At 28.3% G+C, this 18581-nt stretch overlaps 2 protein-coding genes and 1 non-coding gene across 6 annotated transcripts; 2 read left to right on the forward strand and 1 right to left on the reverse strand.

The window, feature by feature from the left end:
• The first annotated feature begins 587 nt into the window (after positions 1–587).
• Positions 588–4301, forward strand: LOC132905889 (protein fem-1 homolog B). 2 transcript variants are annotated; one of them, XM_060957616.1, is made up of 9 exons: positions 601–1497; positions 1586–1926; positions 1994–2154; positions 2244–2404; positions 2489–2632; positions 2704–2933; positions 3138–3254; positions 3335–3441; positions 3531–4301. In XM_060957616.1, exons 1-9 carry the CDS (start codon positions 949–951, stop codon positions 3686–3688), a joined length of 1968 nt encoding a protein of 655 aa, XP_060813599.1. In that variant the 5' UTR covers positions 601–948; the 3' UTR covers positions 3689–4301. The 2 variants fall into 2 exon arrangements, 1 of the variants encoding a protein (XP_060813599.1); XR_009657879.1 differs by lacking the exon at positions 3531–4301 and having other exon boundaries at positions 588–1497; positions 3056–3254.
• Positions 4302–5354: 1053 nt separating this feature from the next.
• On the reverse strand, positions 5355–16290 carry LOC132905886 (ectopic P granules protein 5 homolog). 3 transcript variants are annotated; one of them, XM_060957608.1, is made up of 30 exons: positions 15890–16287; positions 15313–15549; positions 14033–15232; positions 13553–13954; positions 13242–13464; positions 12971–13143; positions 12763–12903; positions 12535–12695; positions 12326–12455; positions 11704–12248; positions 11455–11632; positions 11229–11252; positions 10845–11072; positions 10587–10750; positions 10312–10494; positions 10120–10243; positions 9522–10043; positions 9314–9456; positions 9027–9204; positions 8755–8952; positions 8548–8679; positions 8231–8464; positions 7948–8131; positions 7313–7872; positions 7021–7190; positions 6735–6943; positions 6398–6643; positions 6117–6333; positions 5839–6048; positions 5355–5756 (listed from the first exon to the last, which is right to left on the reverse strand). In XM_060957608.1, exons 1-30 carry the CDS (start codon positions 15911–15913, stop codon positions 5405–5407), a joined length of 7692 nt encoding a protein of 2563 aa, XP_060813591.1. In that variant the 5' UTR covers positions 15914–16287; the 3' UTR covers positions 5355–5404. The 3 variants fall into 3 exon arrangements, with proteins under 3 accessions (XP_060813591.1, XP_060813592.1, XP_060813593.1); XM_060957609.1 differs by lacking the exon at positions 11229–11252; XM_060957610.1 differs by lacking the exons at positions 5355–5756; positions 5839–6048; positions 6117–6333; positions 6398–6643 and having other exon boundaries at positions 6915–6943; positions 7029–7190; positions 15890–16290.
• An 867-nt stretch (positions 16291–17157) lies between these two features.
• On the forward strand, positions 17158–17230 carry Trnar-ucu (transfer RNA arginine (anticodon UCU)). The gene has a single exon. It is a non-coding gene; the product is annotated as a tRNA-Arg (tRNA).
• Positions 17231–18581: the final 1351 nt, after the last annotated feature.

Genomic DNA, 18581 nt, shown 5'->3' on the forward strand with positions numbered 1-18581 from the left:
TAAAAATGGCTCAACCAAAATATTTTGTTTCTTGAGCTTAAATTTCTCTCCAAATTAAGATTTACACGTAATCAGTTAATCTATGCGTAAGAAATAATACTGCATAGGAAGATTCAATAACACATACTTACATATGTATATATACATATTCTAACGATTGGGAATTTATATTTTATTCCTAACAGCAATCTAAATTAGATATGTTCTATTAGAATAGGAATTTTTAAACGTATCGATAATAAAAAGTGAAATGATATTTAATCCAGTTTACTTTGTGTAAACTTATTAACTAAGAGTAATTATTATAAAGAGTAATAGAAGAGTGATTTCGAACTTTATTATTTCAAAATTTTGCAAAATTATGTACTATATTTTTAACTTAGAAATTTAAGACTTAAAAATAACATATGTATATATATATATGTAATATTTAAATCTTGTAATAAATTGCAAACTTTGATAAATGAAATTTTTCGTATATTTTAAAATTAATGTATTGTTTGTTTATTTTTTTAAATTTTATCACAATTGATACAAAGTGTCAATTATTATGTAGGCGGATAAAAAAATAAATGTGTATATTTCAATTTTCATTTTAAAAATGAAGTAAAGATGATTTTAAAATAGAACTTACATAGTGTAATATGTATTGAAAGTCTGAAAATAATTATTAAGCAGTTGTAAAAGTAAAAGTGATTGTAATAGTACTAAATAAGATTATAATTAATATTGAACGTTGTTGTTATACAAGATTATCAGTGTACTATTATATATTCTCGGAAAAAGTTTCAGGTTTTCTTGTAATATTTATTGTATGTATGTATATTATGAATGTTGGAGGTTAGAATGACATCGACAAATTTCAATAAGAAAAGAATATTAGTATAAATCTATTTTTATATCACGCTTAACGTCTAAAAGGAACTTAGGAAGGAAATATTAAACAAAATGGAAAATACTAAATTAAATGAAGATTCAGCGCAAATATCACAACATTTTTTAACCCGTGTTTATTATGCTGCCAAAGATGGTATGGGTATTATTGTTTATAATCTTCTCAGTAGTGAAGATGCTAAGCTGGTAAATGTTGTGATTAATCAAAAAGTATTGGAAGAAGATGGTCAACATTGTACACCATTAATAATAGCTGCACGATATGGCCATAATAAAGTAGTTAAAATATTACTTGATAAATTTAAGCCTGATTTGGAACAAGAAGGAACAGTTAAATTTGATGGATATGTTATTGAAAAGGCAACTGCTTTATGGTGTGCTGCTGGTGCAGGACATTTGACAGTTGTGAAGATACTAGTAAAAGCTGGTGCCAATGTTAATCACCCTACTAAAAGCTTATCTACCCCTTTGAGGGCAGCTTGTTTTGATGGACGATTAGATATTGTAAAATATTTAATAGAACATAATGCAGATATAAATATTTTAAATCAGTTCAATAATACATGTTTAATGATTGCTGCATATAAGGGTCATTTAGATATAGTAAGTATAATATTATAATTTGAATAATATAAAATTATGTATTTAACTTATAATGTCAATTTCAGCAATTTTATTGTATTTACAACAGGTGACTTTTCTTTTGCAAAAAGGTGCAAATCCAAATGAGAAAGCAAATTGTGATACAACTGCATTACATTTGGCAGCTGAACGTGGATATACTAATATAATATCTGAGTTATTGAAATATGGGACACATATGACAAAGAATGTTAGTGGAATGACACCATTAATAGCAGCAGCAGAAAGAACTAGGGCTGAAGTCGTAGAATATTTAATAAAATATGTAAAAGTTACTAGAGAAGAAGCAATTGAAGCATATGAGCTTCTTGGAGCTTCTTATGCCAATGATGAGCGCAATTATTGTTTAACAAAGGCTTATAAATATTTATGGAAAGCGATGAAACATAGGTAAAAAATATTTATAATTTTAGAAAGATGCTATTCAGGAACAACTAGTTAATTCTTGTTGTTACAGATTCAGAGATCCGGATAATATTATTTATAAAAAATTAGGTAAAAGTATAAAAGCATATGATAATTGGAAAGAATGTGATACTCTAGAAAAATTGAAAAGTATTAGAAATAATCAAAATGCTATTCATATGGAATCATTGGCTATTCGAGAGAGGATACTAGGTTACAATTTTAATTCAATAAATATTGATAGGATAATTCTTTTTTGTTATTCTTTTTATCCTGATTTTTTATTGTTTTATTAATATTAGGACAGCATAATCCAAAAGTGCCACATCATATTATATTCAGAGGAGCAGTTTTTGCAGATAGTGCTAGATTTGATAGATGTATAGATCTCTGGCTTCATGCTTTATATTTGAAGCAACTGAACAATATACCAGTTGTAAAAGATCTTTTAAGGTTTGCGCAGGTATTTATCCACTAAATGATCCGATCAAACAATTTTATATATTCCCTATATGTCGTTCTATTTTTTTTTAAATCTTATTTGTAGGTATTTTCACAAATGATACATGTAGGAGTAGATCTTGAGTTTTCTCAAGTCTTGAATGTTTTAGAAGCTTGCGTAACAGAACTTACTCGTAATAAATCTAAACTCAACAATCCTGATTCTGAGGAAGATATAGAACAACATATTGTAAGCTAAAAAATTGATTTCTGTGTTGAATTATATATTATGAAATAACTTTCATAAATTAAAAATTGCAGGAGGAGATGGAATCAAATATTACAACTACATTGTATATATTGACAATTTTAACAAAACTTTTAACATTGAATGAGAGTAAATATGAAGAACAAGATAAAAATAAGGCATATCAATTAGTTCATAAACTCTGTGCTTTACAATTATGTTTAAAGGATGGCCAGACATTATTGCATCTTGCTGTAAATGCTGCCACTTTGGTGGATGATTTCCATACTAATCATGTCTGCAAGTATGTTTATAAGTCTCTTTTTTAAAGTAAAGTATCATGGTGAAATTTAATAGGAGTTTAGTTTTGCTCATATTAGATAATGTTAATAAAGTATTATTAACACTCTTTTTTTATTATTTTAGTTTCAAAATGAAAAGAAATCTGAAATTTACTTTTTGTTCTTTATACAATATGTATAAATACAATATTGCGAACGTCTTACAGATTTCCTTGCGCTGCAACGACTAAGCTACTTATATGTTGTGGTGCTGATGTAAATGCAATGGACAATGAAAGGAATACACCATTACATATTATTGTTAGTTATAGAGAACCTGTTAGGTACAGTTAGCTGCATTTTTTTATTAAGCCAAATCTTTTTTAGTCAAAAATGTTTTTATAACATATCTGAAACCTTGCAGTGATTTTATGACTCTTCATTCCATCATCATGGATCTTATAGAAGCTGGAGCGCATATGGATACAGTTAATAGTAATGGGAAAACTCCATATGATGCTGTCGCTACAGGTCTGTTTAAATAAATTTGAAAAATAATATAAAATATTTAAAAATAAGATTTTTTACATATTTAATATATTAATCTTATCTTTATACAGGTGTAGCAGAAATAATACTAAGGACTCAAACTAAATTATCATTAAAATGTATGGCTGCAAAAGTTGTGAATGCTTACAATTTGTCATATTATGGAAATGTACCACGTTCTTTGGAAAGTTTTATTGAACTTCATGGACCAGGTCTTAATCAGGGTTAGAAAAAGTTATTAATAAGCAGCATATTACATAGATAATTGTGTTAAGTGTAATCAATTTAAATTATTTATTCTTGATACTGTGAACTTTTTGAGAGTGTATAAAACATTTAAGATATTTAGAAAAAATTTAGTATATTTGTAAATTGATTAATAATGAGATTTTTATGAATGATATAAAAGCATTCTTTCTATTATGTAGATGCAGATAACGAATTTTTTATAAAAAAAACATTGTATATTTTTAATGAGCAAAGTCAAAGTTATTAACTAGTTATTAACTTAATAAGATCCAAATGGAAGGAAAAATTACATTTAGCAATGTTATTTTTTAATTATTGCACGACAGAAAATTGAACAGATAAGTTACTTGCAACACATGATGAAATTCTTTTATATCTTTTTTATTTTTTAACTATATTCGTCTTCTTCTTCTAACTATATCGATCTTCTTCTATGTAATAGTATTATTAATTAGTAATTGAAAAGAAAACAACACATTTATGAAATAGAAGTAATACAATTTGTCCACAAAATATAACTAACTTGCTGTTATATTACAAATTTTAATTAAATGTATAATGATCTGAATAAATAATATAGTATTAATACGATACATTTATGGTGTTTAGGAATAAGTCTTTAGATATAGAGTTTGTAAATTTTTATACATACATTTCGCAGGTTAGAAGGAATGTAGAAAGAAAGAAAAGCTAAGGATTTAATTCAGAAGACTCAGTCACAAAAGTTCATAAATTAATCTCTTTAATTTGTTCTTTTTACTAATGAAAATTTGTTCGATTTATGAACAGTATTCCTACTATCACCACGTAGTGATGAAAGGGTGGAACTAATCGTTATTACTGCTTTTGCCGCACATTCTCGCTTTCCTTGCCCCACTCGGGTACATATGTTACGCTCTTTATCTGATACGAGTACATATAGCCGTTCTTATCGCATACTACTGTGTGTCTTGCTGCGGATAAGCCATGTGCTGTCATCTATTGGAGACGGAAGCAACAGAAACTTGGCGCTTGTAAGAATAGATAACAACACATGGGTTGTCCATAGGCAAAAAACGTAATATTGAGCGATAAACATAGCGATAGTGACTAGTTCCACTTTTTCACCGCTACGGGATGATAGTGTTTTGAAAATTTATTCGATTTGCTGTTTCTTTGTAAGGCTGACTAAGCTTATAGACCAAAAATGTAACTGAAGTTCATTTAATAAATAAACAAACAGCAAATCGAACAAATCTTGATTAGTAGAAAAAGCTAATTGAGAGAATTAATTTGTGAACTTCTGCAATTTCATTTTTCAAATGAGGCTCTCAGTATATTTTTATACTCCATTCGATGTGTAAAATGCATGTATAAAGATTAATAAATTAACAAACTATATTTTATCAATTTAATATTCTATTTTTAATCATAAAATTATCATATAATTTAAATACGTAAATACATAGATGTAATTTTATACAAATTGTTATATACATACATATGTAAGTTTTATTTTTAAATAATTATTAATACATAATGATTCAGATAATCAGCAATAGATGTAGTCAAACGTCTATGACTAGATTTATGTAGGATTTATGAAGTTTTTTAAACTGCTTTAAATTTTTATACAATAAAAGATAATAAATATAAACTAATGGATATAAAATTACCATTGGCCATTTTCATTTTAATCTGATCAAAAAATATTATATTAATCTATCAAAACATGCAAATACTTTTGATTATATAGCTCTGTTGTCAATACACCTAGAATAACTGTTGCGTTGTGCAAAGAATTAGCAGGATCCCTAATTAACTTAATAGATCGTTCTATGTCTCCTGTAAGCGTCACATATTGTTTATTCAATAAAAGTCCTTCTAAAGCCTGCATAGCCTTAATAGCTTCTGTACTAGGTCGGATTTCCAATACATTTGATTCATTTGTTTTTGATGATGCCACTCCAGGGGAATCAGGTGTAAATCTTACTATCTGTTGTTCTGATTTTGATTCAGGTAATTGAGCTAAACAATACACCCCTATCACGCGACTTAAAAATTTGCACCTATATAAATATAAAAGAAATTTTATACAAGATAGAATAAAATGTATGTTAATATTTTATGTCATAAAATTGTTTAATTTACCTTATTGATAGATTGGAATTTTTTTTAAGGCCAATAGCTCCTAATATCCCCCATCCCTGTGCGCTATCATCAGCAATCGTTAATAACGAACGTGCTAGGCCTTTAAGAGCTCTAGCAGCAGTTTTGGTATTTTCATTATATTGACATTGTCTATATGCTAATTCACAAGTTTTAGCCCAAAAAAGAGGTAATTTTTCTTCATTTATATTCCTAAAGAAAAAATATTAAATAAATGTAGGCACACTGTAATGTAGAAATTTTTAATAATTTACACTTACGTTGGCTTAATAGCAGAGATCCAGTCAACTAAATTTATAAGAAGCACTCCTTCTTCTCTAATGTCTTGACATAATGGAAGTCGCTTAAGTAAAATAAAGTACAAAGTAAGAAGCTTTCCCTCAGAAATTAAGAATGTCTCCAATGGTGGTCGTCGAGGTATTACTGATTGGAAAATTGTTAAAACTGAAGCCCAAGTTGGTGAAACTTCTTCAGATGCTGCCATATAAATCAAAATGTTAAAAACTGTATAACTGACTATACTCATATTTGTTTTACATACAATTAAATTTAAAATATGATTCTAATGCAGCCTCCATTAACTCTCCAAGTATAGTTGGTGAAGAAACTGTTGTTCCAATAACTTTAAGTATACTCATAAGAATTGGATTGTTAGCTGTTCTTTTTGAAAGCCATAATGTCCAGCTAGTGCGAAGATGTTCCATGAGAACTCCATGTTGATTCATAACACACAGTAATTCAGTAATTAGTGAACTTGCTTCTGCAATTTGTTGAGGTTCTGGAACAGCTACAGATTTTTATTTTTTGTTTTAATTGTACTTCTTTAATAATTCTAGATATATGCAATAATTTAAATTATATAGATGTGTCATATTTACTATTTAAGATAATAGCTTCCATATCATCCAGCATTTTTGATAATGTATTATTGAATACTTTTGAATTTGTAGATAATAAAGGTTTATATCGTGTTGTACAAGCAATTAATAATTTTATCGTAAAGTGTATATATAGTTGTCTCTTTTTTCCTGTAGTTGGGTAAAGATGACCTACAACAGGATCATAGCCTGCTGCCACCTTTAACAAACTATTACATCATATTTATTACAAAATATCTAATTTGTAAATAAAATTAGGATAATAAAATAAAATTATTGTATATACTTATGTACAGCAACATCTATAGGATGGCATTGCTCATTGTACGAATAGAGAACAACTCTTGAATCACAGTTCATGGCATGCCAACGAATTATTGGATCATAGGCAGATGCATCTAATAAATGCCAAGAAAGTTTTTCAGTATCCGTAATTAACTGAATTACTTTATCAGTCTGAAATATATTGTTAATACATTAACATATCCTTAAGCTGATATTGATCATTTTATTAATTGTTTGAATTTAAGACCTCTGCATATATGAATACAGAAACTGTGAAGAGTATAATTAATTACCTGTCTAACGTTTGGTTCAGTAGATAATTTTACCAATAGATTTAATAAACAAACATGCATCCTTGCTATGAGAGCTAATGGATGTGATGCTAATAAGTCATTTATCCAAAGTGGCCAGTGTACACATGTAAACACGCTTCCCAGGAATAAGTGACTATCTGGTAAATTTTGATCAATTACTTTTGCCATCAATTCTACATCATTTACAGATGGATAGAAACGATCCCATGGCAATGATAAAAAGTTGCCATGAATAACGTTCAGAATATGATCTTTAACTGAATCATGTGCAAAATTGGTAACATAAAACTGCCAAACGAAACAGAGTATCTTGCTAGATGCTGGCAAGATATCGATAATAAAACGAACACATTCAACAAACATTGCTACAAATTTGTTAGCATATGGGCCATCTGTTACAATCCATGGTAATAAAACAGATCGATCATCTGTAAGTTGTTGAATCCATGCGGCAGCTGGTTCTTTTAAATCTTGCGTCCGATACGGTGCAATCCAAGGTGAATACATTTCACTTAGGACAGGCCATATTTTCTCACACACTTTAAAAACAATAATTATGTTTATTACAAATATGGTATGTATAATATGGTATGATGTATAGTTGAAATGCTTACATTGGTCTCCTAATGAACCTCTATCAGATTGAAGAGTAAGTGCAACAAGAGCATGACCTACCATACCAAGGAATGTACTTAAAGGTTCATTGTAGATTCTATATTTTGGATATAATCCATAAAGACCATATTTTAAACGTTCCTGCGTAAAATGTCTTTTTAATAATATAGCTGTATCATATATCTGTAATAAAATATAGAATATATAAGTTTATTTCAAATTTACGTAAAAAATTCCGAATTAGAAGTAAGTGTAAAATATTGTATGCTTGAAAACACAAACCTCTTGTCGAGAAAGAAGTTTTTGCTCAGTAGCATAATGACGAATTTCATCTCTAATTTTAGAATAACTTGGAAACGCATTTTTTGATTTACCACTGAGTGCTCCTAGTAAATCTCGCCAAATATCTAGTGATAAATCTTGCCTTTCACTATTTTTTAATACAACACTCAGAATTTCACCATAATGTTCTGGGAATTCATGTAATAATATAAGTCGGAGATGATTTCTAAATAACTATAAAAAAATGTTTATCAAACAAAACATTATAAAAATTCTTTGCAATATATGTAATCATAAAATATGAAATTTATAAATACCTCATGTAGTACCAGTTTCGTTTCATCTGGATTAAGACCCATATCACAAAGAGCTCTAAATATTAAGTGTATGAATGTTGATCGCTCGCTTAATCTTGGACGCTTATAATTTAACCAAATTCCCACGTCAAACTAAAAGGAAAATAAATGTAAAGATTATGATATTTATGTAAACATACAAAAATAAAAAAATAGAAAATAACGTACTTTTGATAATAATACAAAACAAAGATCGACTTTTGTACTCATAGAAAATTCTACAACAGTGTGATACATTTGTAAAAATGCTGAAGCACTACCAGCAACAGGCGTAAAATAAGGTCCAAGTAAACTACCAAGGTTTGGTTTCTGCATAATAGTGCTTAATAATTGTGGACTTTGATTTTCTTCCCCACTAATAAATATCTATTAGAATTGATATTACATATTAATAATTCATCTATTAAAATTATTTCTCTTAATTTTACAATTATACGGACCTGTCCTAATCTTTCTAAATAAGTAGTCATAAGTTGTTTTGTTATTGGGCAATTTGATACTTCTTCTGTATAATGGTCTATAAAACAATAAAATAATTTAACTCCACTTTCTTGAATTTTATACAATACTGTTGTGTTTTCATCTGTTCGATTTACAGTTATTTCGTGTTCCAACATTCTAAAACGAATAATAATATATTGACATATTTAATTCATATATATATATATTAATGTAAATTTCAAGACATTATTATATATCTTAAAGATATAATATGTATTATACACACCCAATTAAATGGTCTAGAAAAAAAGATTCACAAATAAGCACACTTGATGGTGGCAGAGTAGCTTTTATCAACAAATTTTCATATTCAGCTCTATTTTGTTTTATCATGTGATCAATAGGATCACTCATGTGAGCTTCAGGTACCTAAATATTACAATGTTGTATAAATAATTTTATATTTAAAATTAGAAGAACATTATTGTTTTTACCTTAATTGTAATTACTGCTGGACCAGCACAGTGCACAGTAGGTGGTGTTCCTGATATAGAGTGTTTCTGATTTGGAGGTGCTGGATCACATAATGCATGTAATACTACTTGATTCTCATTTTCTCTATAAAGTGTAGGCACTAGTTCCAAAAAGCTAGAATTCACTGCAGTATGCTCAAGAAGCATTAAATTATAAGTCTCAACATAGTCTAATATTGATTGCAAACACATTACAGCCTCTTCTACTACTAAATCAGCATTGTATACAGTTTCTTTATTTATCTCAATAAGATGTTCGCGATAGTGACAACCATATGGAGGAGAAACAGGTCTTTTATATGTGGTCAATCTTTTAAATACTCTTTGCAATGGTTCATCCATTTTAGGAGGTGAGATTGATACATTTCTACTCTTCTGATCGAAATTTTCTTCATTTCTACAGCATGTACGCTCCCATTCTTGAACTGCCATTTTTTGGTTTTGCTGAACTGCCCAATAATCAATATATTCTAACCATGGTGCCTATTTAAAAAAACAATATAATCAGTCATATTCTACCATGCTGTATTTATAATTATAAACGAATTAAAATTTTTACCCAATTATCCTGAACAAGTAATATTAATTTTTGTGACATATATTGTGGAGGTAATGCTGGTAAATAAAGACCTGGTTCATGTAATCTTGGTTCTTCAAGCCACAAACTTAAAGTTTTATAAAGCCTATAAGAACAGAAATCTATCATGTTTTTCTTATAAGTCTTATATACATTATATCTAATGTTACATACTTTGCTGCATTAAAGTAAAATGCTCGTCTGTCATCAGTGATTGGCACTCCATTATCTAATTCTTTTTCTCCTTTTAACTGAAAGTATGTAGTAGTATCGTGTAATCGTTTTTTTAATTTTTTTAAATAACTTAAATTAATCATGCCTTCAAAAAATTTTTCACCAATTCCACCACGATGAACTCTGAAAAATAATTTCATTGTCATTCTTATTTCTATAAAACGTTAAATTCATACTTCTATAAAATATGTAAATTCTCCTTTTGTAAAACAAACCCTGATATTGACGGGACTCTTGCAAGAAATAATGCAAAAAAGTTTTGCCATAAAAGAGGAAGAATAGGATGTCCTAGAGGTGTATCTAGTGCTTGCTGCGACCAACGATATATAGATAATCCATTTGCTCCGAACGGATGCATTTTTACAGTTGCACAAGCTCGCTAAAAAGATATATATATATATATTATTTATATATATAATATATATATATATTTTATATTATATAAAATTTCAAGAATATTACATAAAATATACCTTCATAGCAGAATCTAATGATATTTTAGGTTGTGCTGACAATTCCTTTAAAATCTCACGCCATAACCCAGTTTTAATTTCTCTGTTATATTGTTCAGTTAGTAGTACTTGATAAGCAACCCAAACAGATTGAGTAGATTTTCCTAACAGACTAACAGAATTTGAAGAACCAGTTGCCCAATTTAAGAATGAGCCAAATGATGTCATCACATTGCGGTTAGACGTAGACTGAAAATAATTCATTAAATAAATTTTTTATATCACAATCAAATTTAATACAAACATACAATATAAGTATCATATATATATTTGCATATAAATAAAATTAGATTGGTCTCATAAAAACAAATTAGCATATATTTTAAATAAAAGGAAAAACCGCACCTCATTATTTTCCTCTATGGCAAGCTAGTTAAATGGATATAATTTCTCAGTCAATATAAGGTATAGAAATATTACTTCAATTAAAAGTAAAATTCAAATTTAAGTTAAATACATTATAACAACATGTTAAAGGAATAAGTATAATGTAATTTGTTGAATTGTTTAAAACCGATATTTTAATATTTCTAATTATTTAACGTAATTAAAACTGCAATAAAGATCTTACAGAGAAAAGATTCTGAAACATATAATCCATTATCGATTTTGCATCCACATGGAAAAATGCAGCACTGATGACTATATCCATTAAATACATTACGCTTTGGTCTTTATTCCAATCTGGTACAAGTACAAGTACATTTAACCATAGGTATACAAAATCTCTTGGTGTCTGCAAACGGTATCTATAACAAATTATGTCATCTTATAAATGAAATATTATTGTCCAGTATCAATATTCAACATGTTTACTTACTTTTTGTAATTATATAAATGTGAATGTATCATATTTGAAAATTGTTTCAATATTGTTCCTGGAAAGTCGGCTGTTATAAGGCTTTTAGCAACTTTCATATAAGATCTATCGGCCGCAATTAGAGAAATAACAAGACTAATAAATTTATCATTCTTAAATAATGAATCGATACATCCCAAAAATAACGGTATTATATGATGTAAACATATAAGCACTTGTTCGTATTTACAATGATATTGCAATATTTCTAATTGGGCAAATCCTTTGGAACATATCAAAGGTATAGAATGGCCCCATAACGTCATGATTGTTGCCACATAACACGCAATAGGTTGCTTTTCTAATGTACCAATGACCAAAATGTCCAAGCGTGAATCAGAGTCCATGTCTGGTACATCAGCAAATGCTGCAGTGAGGTTCATAAGTGCATAATGACAAAGTGCTTCACTTTGATCAAGTTGGTGTAATCTAAGCTTAGAAATCATATCCCATGCCCATAATGAAAAAATATGTTCAGCAGTTTGAGGTCTTATCATTGTTGAAACCTGTAAATTTTAATATAACATAAATATCAAGATTGATTTTATTAAATAAGTATTGACGTGGAATCTTCATATTATACCTGTTTAACACCTTCTACCAATAAAGAGGCATTTTGGACAGAAGAATCAGGTACATATTTCATGGTGAGTTCAACAGTTAATAATGCTATGCGTCTATGTACATCAATAGGAAGATATAAGTTACCACTTCTGTAATGGACATAGAAATTAAATTATCATTACATATTAAATAAACGAACTTTAGTTCAGTTAAAAATTATATTCTTACTCATTAAATCCCCAATTTAAGTTAGTAAGAATTAAACGGGCTAACTGATTCTCAGTTGATGTTAATGGATATTGATTCAACCATGTAGAAAGAATAACTATATCTTTTTCATGTGGTACCCATTTGTGTAATTTTAAGTCAGTGAATAAATATAAACTTAGCTAAAATTAATAAAATTAAATTTAGACATATTTATTTATAGAAACATGTAATAACATTTTTTCATACTTTCCCAGCTGATACAAAATTATCTCGTAACTTCAGTAAGATATCTGATAGCAATGAAGGATATTTATTTGTTAAATTTGTCAGAAGAGATCTAGCATCTTTTGAGCAAGAATCTTGTGTTTTTTCACTAAGAAATCCTATCTGTAAATTATTCTTATGTTTAAATGTCTAAAAATTATACGTATATGATACAGACAATAATACATACTTGAAACAAATCTATTGTCGTTGTTCTTACAAAATCATAATCCTTATCAGTCCTTGCCAAAGCCATATTAGCAAAGGTTGTTAAAAGAAAATATGATTCATCCCCTGGCATGCTACTTAACTTTTCTTCAAATTTTGCACGAAGTTGTGAAGAATTTAATTCATTTATCCAATCTTTAACGTTTATATTAATATTATTAATATAACATTATATTATCAACAGTCAATTTTAAAAATATTCATATTGTTCTTATTGCAGAATTATAACATACCATGAATATATTTATTAGTAACGGGCATATCTACTTGTGTACAATCAGTGTGTAAAATATAATATATTTTCCATAAATTATTGGACGATATTACATGATAGGGCATAGAAGCTAAATATTGCCACGCCCCCAAACGACGTGACGAAAATATGCACAAAACTGCTTTTAAAAAAAAGCAATCAAATTCAAGTTGAAGTTTTACCAATACTGATGCATGAGTATTCTGTAAGATAGAAATTTAAGAGTTAGTATTATACAAAATAAATTCAAATTTATATATTAAAATATTTTTAACAAAGTAGTAATACTACCTGATTTTTATCGAAATCTTCCCATTGATCACTAGCATATTGCACAATATCTCTAATTAATGCACTTAGTCGTTTGGTTAGTTGTCTATATCTTGGAGAATCATATGTTTTTAAACCTTGCTTCAAAAGTCTAATAACAGTTGTAAAAAACGCGAACATTCGAAACAAATGATAATGTGTAATATAAGTTTTTTTCTGATAATAAACATTGTTATGTCGAATACATAACACTTGTTCAAATACTTTAGTAAAAGGAATTTGGTTTAGTAAAGAAATAAGGTCACTTTCAAATAGGTTTGCACCAACATTAGCTATATCTTCATCTTCCTCTCCTTCCTCATCCAACATTAGCCAAATAGTATCACCTGGACTACATGCTGTATCTTGCAATGATTGTTGTACCTAAATTATTATTATTGAATTAGTCAATTATCATTTAGTAATGATCCAAACATCTGTAGTAAATTACAATATATGTACCTGTTCAAGGAACTTATCTCTATCTTTAATAGGTAGTAGTATTACAGCCAGCATAGTTACTACATGATCTAAATATGGGTCATTCAATGGAGATACGCCTAATTTACCAAGGTCTGGATGTATAGGAACTTGAACAAAGCTATGAGCCCAATCCATTACTCCACCAGGACATCTCAAGATATGATTCAATATAAATAAATGATCTTGCCAAGTTGCTACTTTCAACAAAACTTGTATTAATCTTTCAAGCCATTCTCTAGTATCTGCTACAAATTTTCCATCTTTTAATAATTTTCTTTGAAAATTAAACAATATAGTTATGCACATCCTAAGTTCCATTAGTTGCAGAATTGCTTCTGAAGAAATATTCAACGGTAATAGATTTACATCTTCACTATAAGGAGGAATCTCTACAAATTCATAACAAGAGTCGTAAACTCTTTGAACATACTGTTCAATTTGAAACCTAAACATTTCTGCTTCATAACAATATAATGCTTGAGTGTTGTATAATAAATCCTTTATTGTTGATAAATTTCGAGTCAATACACTAAATGCCTGCTGATTGAAATGTGCAGTGCAATATTCATGTGTAGCAAAAACAGGATTTCCATCTTGACATTCTCCTGCTTCCCTAATACAGGCTTTATCTAAACACCATAATTTTTTTTGCAATTCTTTACAGGATTTTTTTAAAATTTCCAATTCATGGGAATTGATAATTAAATGATTCCTTACACGAAGATAGTTCGTTAAAAGCTGTTGAAATTTATGTTGCTGTCTAATTGTACTACTCTTAAGTTGTACTTCAACAAATTCTGAAATAAATATATCAATCAATGCTAACTCTTTATTAGTATATAATGATGCTAATTGGCTCTCTGTGAAAGGCGTAATTTCCTCAAAAGCAGTATGCGTGTCATCTATTTCATTTATGATAGAATCTGATTGATTGTTTCTTTCCCCCTCTTTCTTTTGTTTTAAATTTTTTGTTTCCTTCTCACAAGTGAAATTTTTTGAATTTGATATATTTAAAGTAGCTTGAGATAAATTTGGTGTTGCAGTTCCATTATTAAGAGCATCAGATGTATTATTAATTAATTCTATCATAGAAATCGATGTTGTAACTTTCTCCACATTTCCCTCTAAATTATTCAATGATGATGTCAAATCATTCCCAATTTTAACATCAATTTCATTCTAAAATTTAATTGAAAATGCATTTTAATTATTTATGAGAAACAAAACATATTTGAATGCAGAAAATAGTATCTAAGTACTTTGATATTTGTAACTTGTGACCCTTTTGTCTCTTCTGCAGTTGTTTGAATAGATTGTTGTTCATAGAGTTCAGTGTCAATTGCAGCAGAATGTAATTCACTTTCCATATTTTCAATGCCTTCTCCCTTGGGATAATTTGTAGGAGATTCTTCAAGAAGACATTCAAACTCTTCCAATGTTGGAACATCTGGTATTTGTTGTTCTATAGAAAGTTTAGTCTTTTCTTCTTTCTTTTTCTAAAATGATATATTTATATATATAACATAACTTTCAGTTTTATGAAATAATAAATTTTATTACTTTTTATAGGTGACATATTTAAAGTAAGTGTAAAATAAGCTATGATACAAAACTATTAGTAATAACAATAAATATTCTAATATAATATATAATATAATTTATCTATTGCTGTGTGCTACATTAATTTAACATCAATATAAATGTACAGAAAGTAAATATCTTTTTAATATTCTTGCCTATATTAGCGACTAAATAATAGATTATTATTGCATACAAGTGAATCAGGTAAAAAAGTTAGAGAAAAGAGAAGAAAAACGTGAAACAATAAATGTTTACCTGTCGTTGTTTTAATATTTCCATTTTATATACATATAAAACAAATTTTGTGTAAATTTCTCTTTTATATGTAAAAGTCAAATTCGTCACACAATAAGAATATATAAAATATGAAAAATGGTGTTTATGACACAATAAATTTCTACGACGCTATTTTATATGTTGGCATTGTATATAGAATTTAGATAGATTTGGATACACTATGGTTTCTTGTGTAACCTATCATTTTTCAAAATATATTAGAATCTCAAACTGATAGTTCTCATAGTACGTTCATTCATCATATTGATTTCACATTTAAGGGATCGACTAAATAACTTTACAATAATAAAACTTGTATGGAAAATTTCTACGTAATAACTGTTACGACATTACAGATTTATAATTTTCCGTTTATCGACCGAGAGTTACATGCAAATAAAGTGCCGCCTCACAGTGGTCATATACAGAATTATATGGTGTACTATAAAATTAAGAAATACAAATACATGTACTTTTTTCTTATTTTTATTCAATTTCTTTACTTCTGTTTCCAGACATTATTTTATGCAATTGTTATTATTTTTATTTAATATTAAACGAAACTTTTTCCTTTTAATTACCAAATATTTTCGAATCTTTCCGCTAATAATGGAAATAAAAATTAAAGATTTTATCTTTGTTTGTGGACTTATGTTCATAAGTTAATTATAAGTTATAAACAATTGACATTCATAGGGCAATCGAGTATACATAGTTACTATTAAACGTCATAATATCTTTTTATGAGCTTAATATCATATCTCTTTTATTTGATAATTCCTTGATTTATTTAATCAATGAAATGTCAAATAGGTGATTAATCATGTTTAATATTAATTTTTCAGATAGATATATTTACGTATACGGGTGTCCCGCTTTTATCAGTATATATACATCTACTGTATGAGTATATACAGGAAGATCGTAGTAACAGATGATAAAAATTCGATGATTGCTTCTGCAAGTCAAAAGGAAACGAAAATGAAGAATAAAAAAATTGAGTTTGAGGTTTTATTTATTAATTATTGACAATTTAGAAGATTACCTAAAATATCTCTAATGTCCAGCAATCTTTTTTATAGGTAGTTTAATTGATACAATTAACTATTCCTTCAATCCTACTTTATCATGCAATTTGGTGAAGTTATATATTAAAAAATAGTTTACAAATTGAAAATACAATAGATTAATTTTATAATAAAAATTTTCTCTATACGTGTGATGTTATAGAAATCTATCGTAGCCAAGTCCCTTTGGCGCAGAGGATAGCGCGTTGGACTTCTAATCCAAAGGTCGTGGGTTCGATCCCCACAAGGGATGATGATTAACATTTTTTTTATAGTATCTTCCATTTGATATATTTTTATTGATAAATTTATTTTCGCTATATTCGTGTACCAAAAACTTGTACTGTGATACGTTATCTATGCTAAATAAGGTGATCTGTCACTATTTTATGCATAATGAAACGATATTGCAGACGAACAACACTATGCTAGAAGAATCTCCAGAAAGAAAGAATGTTATGGAATAGAAAAATGAATGGAGAATCAAATTAGAGAGCTGACTCCAACCATAATTATTTAGAATTATAGAATAACAGATAACAATAAAACATACTGAATTCTGATAACGATGCTCTATAGTTCTCTAAGTAATAACTCCTGTTATAAACCAGACGTATTGATACGCAATGATTAATATGGAACTTCTATAATTTGTAGTTCTTTAAGTAGAATTCTTCTTATTAGTTAGACACATTATACATATCTTATATGTATGCTATACCACATTGCATGATAAATTTACTAAGAACAGAAGAAGTCATACAAAATGCAGATATTTTCACGTACTAAATTTGGGTTCGATGTATCAAGCGCCTACTCTGTGCAACTTATAAATTAGTCGTTAAAAAATGGTAAATTATAAAAATATCACAGATGTTAGTAAGGAATTGTTAAGTTGTCCATAATTTCAAATGGAAATTAATGAAAACACGTTCGATGGTAACACAAACAGCTATACTTTAAATTAAGTCTTAGTTTTGATATTTCTGTCCATAAGTTGTTGGTATATTGTTCAGAAATTATAAATTCTGCATTTCTATCTATTGGATGATTTCCTGAAGAGGTGCGACATGGAAGATTTAGACGATTTGATACATTGAAAATCTTCTCGGGAATTATAATGATAAATTTAATGTCCATAGTAGAATCAAAATAGTAGTATAGTTAACAAAGGAGTGATTGTGCGTGAACAAATTAGTAAAACCAATAATACGAAATCTTTTCGTCGGAAGCTTCTTTTCAACTCTGAAAACCGGTTTGAAAACGAGAATACGCAGACAGCACGTTTTATATAATTAAATATATAAACTTACTTTGTTTACTACTGTAATAAAAAAGGCAAAGTAGAAGTTCTAAAACGAAATGAGTCCTCGAAAAGAAAAACAAAATACAGTCGAATACCGGCACATTTTAAATAAAATTCGAAAGCGAGGCAAAGATGAAAGAGTTTTTAAGTAGACAATGTTAGCCGCAACCACAATGAATAACGACCTTGTCTGTGTTGCGATGGTAATCTGGATTGTTTTAGGTGCGTGAGAATTACCTATCAGAATAACTCGCCGGTGGAGTGATATAATGGTAGTCCGATTTCGAACCAATCGGGG

The sequence above is a fragment of the Bombus pascuorum genome, chromosome 4 (genome assembly GCF_905332965.1).
Source record: "Bombus pascuorum chromosome 4, iyBomPasc1.1, whole genome shotgun sequence".
Lineage (NCBI taxonomy): Eukaryota > Metazoa > Arthropoda > Insecta > Hymenoptera > Apidae > Bombus > Bombus pascuorum.